Genomic DNA, 10,625 nt, shown 5'->3' with positions numbered 1-10,625 from the left:
CGGGTTAATGAACGACTGGGACAGGCCCGGTTCTCTGCGGGTGTCGCTCCGTCAGCCCCACAAAGGGCGATTCCCTCCTCTGCCCACCGGTGCCAAAGAGAGCAGAGCTGCGGCTGGGGGGAGCGGGGAGGGTGTGGGAACTGGATCCCCTTTTTGTGTTCGAGGGGTGCGTGAAATCTCTGGAAAGCGGAGCGAGGCCTAAGCGTGCTGGGGGCCCCACGTGAAAAATCCATTAGGAAGAGTCTGGAGAGAATTAAAGCCGCTGTGAAAAGCAGACTGGAGAAACAGGAGACAGCAGCGTGAGGGAGGGGGAACAAGCCAGGCTTTAATGCCAGCATAAAAAGCCTCGCTCCCTCCTGCCACCCCCCAGCCCCCCTCAAGAGAGGGAGAGCTGTGTGAATAGGAATTACAGAGCAACACGATCTGCCCGCTGCCCAGCTCTGCCAGCTGTTGCATTCAGCCCAGCTTCCTGTCCCCGTGCCAGGAGCCAGACCTCTGGGGTGGCAGCTGGGAGAGCAGGGAGACGGGTGTCACCCTGGGCTTCGCTCTGGCACCTGGCCGAGGTGGATAGAGGGCTCCGAGCATCTCCCTGCCCCAGTTCCTGCCTTCTCCGTGCAGCACCCAGGGCATAGCAGTGCTGCCACTGCAGAGACAAACCAGACCTTCCCCATCACAACAGTGGTGTCAAAAATACACGTTTTAAAAATCGTATCTTTCTTTTAGCAGCTGGTTTCCAGTGAAAGTGAGATGTATGCAAATCACCCTGCCTTTCCATCAGTCCTTTCTCTAATGCTTTTTGAACCTGCTGGCCAGTTCCAGTGCTGCCTGACAGAAGCAGAACGAACCAAAATTTTCCCTATCGTAAGGCTAGAGACAGTTGGAGTGGGATCCTGGCAGAGGTGGGAGCTAAACCTCATTAGACATCAGAGAATCCACAGGGTCAAGAGGCTACACCCAAGGGCTGGAAGGGCCCAAACTGGAGAAAGCGCCTTTTAGACATCAAGTAATTCTTGTGTGATATGCAGATCCACAGGATCCCAGCTTCCATCATCACACCGGTTAGGTATTTTAAAAGATACTGCTTCCTGCGGACACATTTTTTCCTTGAAGTCACATTTTCATGCCTTTCCCTTCAATCATAAGGGCCGAGGAAAAACCCAGCACCAGCTGAGATTCTCGCTGTAGCCACAGGCATTCAGGAAAATGTCAAACTCCATGAGAAATCACCTTCTGGACACGTGTCAGCCCAGGCTGCTCCTTGCACGAGGCTCCTCCAGAGGAAGGCCCTGAATTTCCTTCTGCCTCGCAAACCGGAACACCCGCTGCCAAGGGAAGCAGGGGCGCCTTTGGCAGGCTCTTGCCAGGGCAAGCAGCATCTCCAGGGAGGAGCAGGAACATTAATTCCAATGGGTTCACGGAGCTCCCCGGTTCCCAGATGGCCTCGGCAAATACAGTGGTGATCCCGAGGTGTTTTTTAAGAGACAGACTGCTGATGGCAAACCTTCCCTGTCAGTACAGTCCACGCCAAATTACCCCAGGACTTTGACCCGGAGTGTTACAGACGTGCACATGAATGACAGGGAGAGAGCTCTGAAGCTGCCACAGCCCAGGCAGGGCTGCAGCTGAGCAGCCCGTAGCACTGCTGCCCTTTTTCCTTCGCAACACCCCTTGCGCCATGCATGCCCATCTCCAGCTTCAAGAGATCCGGCCCTTCCTCTCCCTACCAGGGATTTCTGCTCTTCTCCTGCAGAGCGAGGCAGCGGGAAGAGGAAGTGGAGGGGGTGCAAAAACCACTGGCAACTAATCCAGAAGTTTAGCAGCTGCCACTGGCATTTCAGAGTGTGACGGCTTTTAGGCCAGATGCCAAATGTGTCTTAGGTTTTAATCTCTCTGTTAGGTCACCTATTGCTTGTCAATCAAGTGCTGCTCCTGCAGGGGCTGTTGGCACAGATGCCATCAGACAGGATGCAGCAGACAGTCCTACCCTCCATCCGGAAGATTAGCACCAGACCGGCCCCCAGGTCTGCTCCTCTTTAGCCCCTGGCCCTACGTTCTCCCACCTACAGCAGCTCTCGCAGCCACAAGTGCTGCTGGGTGCAGCGTGCGTGACCCTGGCTGGTGGCTGGGCCTGGGATTTAATGCTTCTCTTGCACTCTCAGCCTTAGCAAAGGCTTGCTGCGCCGTGGCAGAGGGATCCAGCGAGCCCCATGGGCTGTCTGCAGTGACGTCCCCTCCTGGGACGAGGTCACTGGTGGTGTGTAAATAACTGCCTGCTGCAAGCCAAGCAAACGGGGGGCTGTCAGCCCCTGCCAGCCTTCCCTCCCCCTCACAGCCAGTAGCACATCCAAGGCCAGGGCTGTAAAGCCACTTGCCCATGGGCTGGCACGTTCCTGTCCTCACAGCTCCTCCCCAGGGCAGCTGCACATCGTGACCTGTCTCCTGGAAATCTGGGTGGGTGCAGAGGTGGACCTACACCAAGCAAGCAAGCAACTGGGGGAGACAAGGATGGAAAGGAGCCCTTCCTGGCCTCAGGAAATAGATGGGAACCCTGCAGCGGAGAGCCTGAGAGCAGTCACTGCCTCGGCAGGCTCTGCTTTCCCTGCTCCTCCAGCTCTAGCCCTGCGATTCTCCTTCAGTTCTCATGTTTGCCTGCTGCTTGAAGGCCCGTGAGGAGAAGAGATGTTTTAACACCATCTTTCACCCTGTGCTTCCTCTGGCTGAAGCTGGGACACAATTACGTGAACGTTCCCCTGCCTACGTGCACCAGTGCGCGTGTACACACACACAAGGGCCAGGCTACGTATATGTCCCGCTGCACACAAGGCCATACAGCCACACGCATGTCCATAAATACATGCATATTCACACGTGCCCAAGCACTGACGCTCTCCTGTCCTGCTTGCACAGGGAACTGTGCGGCAGGGCATGCAGGTCTGGGAGGCCCATCTGCATGCCAGGATGCAGACTGCGGTCACACATATGTATGTATGTACGTGACCAGCTTCCTTGCAGACCACCACACCCATGTGCAGACATGCAGAGACACGCGTGCAGTCTGTAACCACAGCCCTTTATTACGTCCCCCAATCGCCTGTAATAAATAGTTACATGTCACACTACATGGCTCAGCTGCAACTTAGAAAAGTCCTGCAAGGCAGGAGAAACTATTATAGGAACGAATTGCTGGAATAAAATACTAAATTTCCCCTTATCAATCTCTTTAATGCGCTGTAACTCTAACAGAAGCATTCAGCCTTCTCCCTCGGAACAAACAGCCCTCCCCATGACGGGGCTGAACTAGCCCTGCATCCTCCTCTCAGGGGCTGGGGCTGGGAGGAAGGATGCTGGGTGGTGGGAGTGGGGAGGTCTGTACGCGGGGAGACCGGAGCGGGAAAAGCTGCTGCAGGGTTTTTCTCTGCATCAGCCTTCTGGTTTTTTTCTCCCAAGGCTGGCTGCTCACTAGATTGAACTCCATTTATTGCATGCAGCTCTTGAAAGAGGTTTCGTGGTCCACTGACAATCCCTAAATTGCCTGCAAGACCCAAACAAATGTACCTGTAATAGCTGAGTGAGGACGGCTGAACCCTCCCCAGCACTGGCATAATCGGTCCTTAGGGAGAGCTAGATAAACATAGTCAGATCCCATGAATTACTAAAAGTGTATTTTTTATGTGGTGGAGGCCTGGCCTAAAGGGTTGGCTGGTAATCCCTCGTAGCGGTGCAGCTGCAGGTATGCCCTTCCTTCCCACAAGTCAGACCTCTGGGAATAAATTGAGATTTCAGGCTGGAAGACATCAACCTAAAGTCAGTTCCCAGAAATGCTGCCAGTCCCCACTTCCATCGCCAGCACTGCACTAAGCCAACAGGTGTCCTGACACTGAAAGAGAGACGGGGTAGTTGGGCAGACAGAACAACAGCAAGAAACTGGAGAACTGGAAAACGAGACATGGTGGAAAGAGCCTGCTCCTCTCTAAGTCTTCTGCAATTCATATCCCACCTCCTTCTCTGCGACTGGGGACAGAGCCTGGAGGCTTTTCCCCTCTGATCTCTGTTTTAAATGTGACCCAAGGTGCTAGTTACTGCGTGGGATGGTTTTCTATTGCCAAGTCTGCTCAGTTTGTATCAGGCAGTTTGCTGCCTGCACTGCCCCAGAAACACAGTGACTTCGGTGGCAACTCCCACGAAACGGCCAGTGGCTGAATGGACTTTGGCCGTGACCTTCCCGCCGCCTCGGGCGGCTGGGCAGGGCAGGTGCTGCTCCACATCTGTCCTGAACAAAGAGCTCTGTTATTGTGGTGCCTTTCACTGGCAAATGAAAAATCCCGCAGAGAAAAGCATATACCAGGAACAAATCATCAGGCAAGGATCCAGGGCAGGAGGTGTGAATTCAAGGCCTGCTACAGTGATAATGATCATAAATAAATACTTGGCAATTAGCATCTAATTAGCACATCCCATCCACTGACCTCCAAGCACTTGGCTAGAGGAAGACTACCCCGTTACAGAAGGGAACTGAGGTGGTGTGGGTGCCAAAGACAGTGATATTGCTGATTTCAGGAGGTCAGCTGCCCAGGCTTCATCTTTGTGCTTGCTCAGCACTTATCACTGTGGAGAGCAGGTGAAGGGGGCTGCAGCCCAGCCCCTCTGAGAAGCCCATTTCATCACTCTCAGCTTAGACAGCTCTTCAAGGACTGGGGTGGCTCAGAGAGGTACCCTGCTCTCAGAATAGCAAGTACTCTGATTTGCCTCAAGCTGGAGAGCAGGCAGGGCTAACAAGCCCAGGAACCTGCCCTGTATTTCCCATGCCATGGGGGCTCCCAGTGCACCTCACTGCTCGCCCAGCTCGCAGGCACTTCTGCTGTTGTGGCATTTTCAGGACACAGGGGACCGGCTGCTCTCCAGCTCACCCAGCTGCAGTCGCAGTCCTGCTGCTTTCCCCAGAGAGAGCAGGTCTGGAGCTACAAGAGCCCACAGTCCCTGCCATGAGCCCAGCTGGAAAAGCGGCCCTGTGCCATGGTGTGTGCTGCCTGCCCACCTGGCAATGGTCCCACGCTGGGCTGAAGGGGCAGCACCCAAAGGAGACCAGTGCTCAGCCCCGCAGCGTTGCTGGCCAGCTCGGGGGCCAGACAAGCCTGCCCAGCTGCCAGGCTTGTCACCCAGGCAGGCGGTGCTGCTTCCTCAGGTGGTCTCTCCCTCCTCTGTCCCCCAAGAGCCTGGAGCTCATTGCAATGTGGCAGTGCTCCAACTCACTACTGCAAGAGGTACTTCCATCTCTCTCATGAGACACACAGCTGTGGGTCACTGCCTGCCATTAACCCGAGAATAGAACAAATCACTCTTTTACCCCAAAGAAACAGGATAAACTTCCCTTCCCTGCTCTCAAAGCATCAACAGCCACTTTTCCCCTTTGACGACGCCTTGCAGTATCAGTTTGCTCTCTGAATACAGGCTTTTGACACACATTATTCCTTCTGTTTAACCTGCTTCTTGACATCACTTTCTCTGCCTGACACTACCTAAGCATATCCGCATGTATTTTCCTCGCTCCTGTGGCTATACTTATTTGCAAGTCCTCAAATCCCTTCTGTCTCATATGACATCGCATAGCATCACTTCCCATTGTCTGCATCCCGTGGTTATTCCTTTCTGGAGCCCAGACAAAGCTACTCAAGTGCTCACAGCCTCTCGGTAATCCATGTCAGCCAGGTGAGCAAGTGCACAGACCAGCACGGCATTGGAAGGAGCACAAATGAAAAACCATGAGAACTGCCTAACATCAGACACACCAGACATCATCCCGAACAAGTGACTCATCCATCTCATGCTGTACTGCCTCGGTGGCAGTCTATAACCTCATCCTACTCCTTCTGCCTTCTAACAAATATCTCCCTGGCATGTCTTTGCTTTTAACAGGCCCAATGATCTCTCTGAATCCAGAGCAGAAGACAAGGGGGAAACAAACTGAATGTATCTTGGTGTAAGAAAGGAGAAGACAACAAGAGGAAAGGAGAAAAAATCCAAGCCACATCAGTGCAGAACCAGTGCAAAGCAAAGAACTTCACTGCTCCCTTTGCACCATGAAATTCCCCACCCCTAGGAGCAGACACTGGCGATTAAGACATCGAGGAGACGTAACTGACTGGTAGTTGTCAGCGCTCACACTCTCCTCTCCCCACCTCTTCCGCCTCTTCTGTCTTTCAAAGCACACCAAGTGTTCTCCTACCTGTGACATTGACTTCCACCAAGCCTGACCGTGTACCAATGGCGTTGGAGGCCTCACAGATGTAGGTGCCAGCCACGCTGTAGGAGACAGGTCCTTTAAAGTAGATGGTGTTGTTCTGGATTTCCACGCTCCCCGGCAGAGTCCCGTTTGGCCTAGGGGAAACAAAGATCGTGGCTGACCCCAGAGGTGAGCCTCAGAAGGGTCAAGCAGTACTGCAGAGGTGACACTGACACGCTGGTTCTGCACTCGCTTGTCCAGAACCTGGTGGTGCTGGATGGAAGATACCCATTAACGTAGGCAGCCTTGAAACCAACCCGTCAGGCAGCAGCATTATAGAAAAGAGTCAGTAGAGCTTCTTCAGGGTAAATCCACTGCATGATAAGAATCAAGTCCTTTACATGGGTTTTTTTTTTTAATTTCTCCTGTGATTACAAGGGAGAATGGACAATTTGGGCCACATACAGCCCCTTGGTTTCAGCTAATGGGATGTGGAGCACTGCAATTCTATGTTCTATCCAGAAAACAAATTCAGAGCCTTAATACAGTTCATTTTCCAGCACAAGCAAGTACAAGCTTAGGGTAAGATGGCCTGGTCACTCTTTTGTTTCGGGTGGCTCATATCTAGCAGGCTTATCTTCAGAGTGTTCCTCCATCCCTGACTTTCTATCTGATGAAGAACACAGGAGTGGGACACCAATGTGACCCTGCTTTACTCCAGTTTCCCGCCCCTGTAGCTCTCCTGGACAGCTGATCAGCCAGCGTTAACCGCAATTCAAGCTTGAGGAAAGTGGTGCTGATTTAGAGCCCTGCCATCTATGACCTGCCCATGTCAGAATAGTCAGGTAAGTGTGAAACTGGAATAATACAAAACTAAGTCTGCAGATACACTGAACAAATCAACAAAGGCAGATAAAAAATAAAAACCCCTCTAACTGTGTTAGGAGAAGACACACATGGCCTGGTTATTCTTAATTACTGAAGCAAAGTAAAGTAATTACTTCTCTTAGGCAATTAAAAATTACTCAAATAATTCTTTCCCCTCCTCCCAACAAAAATGAGCACATATCATCAGCAATTTTTAAGAAACAAAAGGGAATAATGGGGTTATAATTAGCTCTGTAAAGAAGTGCCTAAACGCACATGCACATATTTTGCGTGTCCACTTCTACACAGCGGTACACATATATCGGAAGCACATCAGTCTTCCTCAGCTACATCAAGCCAATGATCCCAAAGCTGATGGAGGACTAGAAGAGCCTAATGCTGATCCTCTGCCTACAGGGCCCTGAATCTACAAAGACAAGGGCACATCTCTAAACAGAGGTGTGGGCTGCTATTTTGCCCAGTCTCCCTTGCTCTCTCTCTGCTTTTCTCTTCTTCTGCCTCCATTCTCCTTACCTTCAGACGCACTCCATCTTTCCATCTTTTCATGTCAGTAATCCTACCTGCATTTCTATCTGAGCCACCAAGTGTGCAAAAAGGGAGATCTGGGGAATTGGACTGAAGCGCTATTGGCCTCAAGAACCCATATGCTTTAATTCCAGGCTTCCTCTCTCTCCATCTTCTCCCCACAGCTCCTCCTCGAAGCAAAGTATTGATGCTCCCAGCCTCTTAGCTTCAAGTCAAGAAACCCTTGCAGCTAAAGACAGACAAATGGTCGTATCACGGCTCACAGAGAATCCATAGGAAAGCAATCATTTCCAGGGATAGAAAAACCCCACCAGCGTCAATGCACAAGCGCATAGAGACCAGCTCAATGCCTGGCTCAAAGATGTGTTGTTCCCAAGAATCACTCCTGCCAGAGCTGAATTTATTACCAGTGCAGCATGTAAACCAGGTGTGCAAAAGACACGTCATGCTCAGACTCAGTCATGCAGTGCCACGCTCAGCCCTGACACCTGCGTCCCCTGTTGTGTTTGACCCCAGCTGGCCACTAACCCTCTGTCCTGCCCTAGACTACAGAAACATCACCTGGCTGAGATGTTTGGCACCTGCTTACCCTGTGCTTCAGCTCTCAGCCTGCCTTCCCTTCAGCATCACTGTCACAACAGGAGCAGACTGCCCCAGCAGAGACTGGGGGCTGCTTGTGCTGCTGGCAGGTCTGTACACAGCCACAGAGCTCCTGCCGTGGAGAGCCTGATGCCCAGGAGCTGAGCAAGCATTCACCCGCCATCCCTCACGTGAGCCCGAGCAGAACAAAGGGATGGAATGATTTGCTCAAAAGCAGAGCGAAAACAGGCCTCACTTGAGCTCAGTTTGCCAGCCCTGATACTCATAAATAGTCTGAACTGGCATCTCTTCTGCCTTGGGTACCACAAGGGGCATCTTTGCCTCTAGATTTCCTGGCAATGTTGTGAGGAACGTAGAGAGCCTCCTCTGGTGTTTAAGTCTAACTGGTAGAACCAACAGAGGGAGACAGCTGGGGATGTGAACTAGAAAAAAGGCAAGAAAAACAATTCTCTTCAGACTTTCACTGTGAACAGTTTGATTGGGGAAGTGAAATGAGAGAGAATATGCCTAGCTCCTTGCAAAGCCGTTTGGAGAGCCTCTTTCCTGATGACAAATGCCAGCTGAAAAGAAGAAAGGATACATTTGATCTTTCTTTTTTAAAGCTACTTGAGTGCTTATATAAAAGAAAGAGAGGGAGAGAGAACCACATCTGGTTGCATCAATTCCCATCCGACTCCCCAGACACCCCTCGTTCACTTTTCAGTCCCTTTAGTGTGTTCAACCAAAAGCTGAAACTCTGGAGGACAAGGAACTGCTTCTGTTTAATGTCAGTCACACGGGGATGAGTGATCCGAAGGGAGCTCCTGTGTACAGCTGGGGCTGATTCCAGGGAAAGCTTTTTCACCAGCAGATCAATTTTGTGCTATCTGTGCCCCTTTACAAAAGGGAAATCTTGGGTGCTTTTCCAGCTCTGCTGCTGAAGCACTTAGTGGTGCTGGGCAAATTATTCCACTTGTCATATCTCAGCTGCCTCACGTGTCACCGGGGCAGAGTATTATTCCAGCGGAGCGGGAATAGGAGGCTCTCCTGGGTGGTAAGGCTGCACTGCACTGGTAGCAAGCTCCGGTCCAGCCCAGTGGAGAAGGGATGTGTATGATCCTTACCCACTGCCCTTCCCTCCTGAGTCTGAGCTGGAAGATGCTGGGAGAAGACCCAGCTGAAAGACAGGAGATAACCTCTGTCCTTCACAAGGTGAGGTGGCTGTGTGTGCCTTATGGTAGTCCCGGTTCTGTCAGCTGGGGCCACAGGTCACGTGAAACTTCTGATAAAGCCTATCCACCCAAAATAACTCCCTGCCCTAGTCACTTCAAACAATGCACTGCCTGCCTCAAACTCACGGGCTGCCCTCTAGACAGGGCTGGCAGGGCAGCAAGCCTTGTTTTGGATCTGAGAAGCTCACCTTCAAAGGATGGCCAGCACAGGAGGGGGTGAGCCAGAAAGGGCAATGATGGAGACAACAGCTTCCCTGGTTTGCACATAAATAAATTAGTTCCAGTCCCCATGGAATGAAAGCCTCCAGGCAGTGCTGTGCCAGGGAACCAGAGTCAGCTCTGAGCATTCTGCAGGTGCACGGGTCCAGCAACTACAAGAGTCGAACACTTCCCTCACATGCACAGGTTTTACCTTGGAGTGACATCACTCACAGGAATGGGACTGGGCCCTGATTGACCAGAAGGTGACTGAGATTTCTACAGAGGCTCCACAGCCCTGTTCATGTGTGCTGTTGAGAGCAGAAGCATTGTAGGCACTTACAGCTTCCATTCATAGCTGTGAGCTGGGGGGTTGGCATCAGATTTGCATATCAGCTTCACATCCTTCCGGTTGAGAAACCAGTTGCCATCAAAGCCCTCAATAGTGACTTCTGGCTCATCTGCAGGGGGATGAAAAAGATAGAGAAGCAGAATGGAAAAGCAGAGGAAAGAGTTATGGAAAAGGAAGGGGAGAGAAAATTAAATAGGAAGAGATGAAGGGGCAGGGGTGAGAGGAGAGATTGCAAGGTGGGAAAGATGATGGGAAAAGGAATGTGAGAGGCGGTGAATGAAGGAGAGAGAGAAGGGGAGGGAAAAAGGGACATGGAAGAGGTGGAGAGAGAAAGAAGGTGTAGAAAAAAGAAAGCATTTGATTATTCCCAGGGATCACTTGGGTTTTCACTCTCCAGAAAAAGAAACCAACCCCCTACTTCAGCCCCTCCACCAGACTATCACCTTCCCTTCAGAAAAATCCTCCTTTGCCAGGCTTTATCACCCACCCCAGGGACTGACCCCAGAGCGTGGCTCTCCAGCCCTGCCCAGGCTCACTTACACTGCACGTTGAGAGTCATGCTGTCAGTGAAGCGGTCCAGCTGGTAATTCACCACGCACATGAGCTGCTGCCGGTGAGCCTCCCGGCTCGG

The 10,625-nt window shown here is 51.8% G+C and overlaps 1 protein-coding gene across 1 annotated transcript in view; it reads right to left on the bottom strand.

Annotated features, from left to right (window-relative positions):
* Positions 1 to 6,223: 6,223 nt before the first annotated feature.
* PVRL1 (poliovirus receptor-related 1 (herpesvirus entry mediator C)) overlaps positions 6,224 to 10,625 on the bottom strand; it is a gene marked incomplete at its 3' end in the record, with an annotated part of 5,800 nt that continues 1,398 nt past the window's right edge. The window contains exons 3-5 of the mRNA XM_010141146.1: positions 10,535 to 10,625; positions 9,986 to 10,103; positions 6,224 to 6,375 (exon numbers count right to left, since the gene is read on the bottom strand). The exon at positions 10,535 to 10,625 is cut by the window's right edge and continues 4 nt beyond it. Of these exons, the coding sequence (XP_010139448.1) occupies positions 6,224 to 6,375; positions 9,986 to 10,103; positions 10,535 to 10,625 (361 nt within the window). The remainder of the gene's footprint in view (positions 6,376 to 9,985; positions 10,104 to 10,534) is intronic.

Source organism: Buceros rhinoceros, unplaced genomic scaffold, assembly GCF_000710305.1.
Source record: "Buceros rhinoceros silvestris isolate BGI_N320 unplaced genomic scaffold, ASM71030v1 scaffold21378, whole genome shotgun sequence".
NCBI lineage: Eukaryota > Metazoa > Chordata > Aves > Bucerotiformes > Bucerotidae > Buceros > Buceros rhinoceros.
The sequence above is the reverse complement of the archived record's forward strand: the minus strand, read 5'-3'. Positions and strand labels throughout refer to the sequence as shown.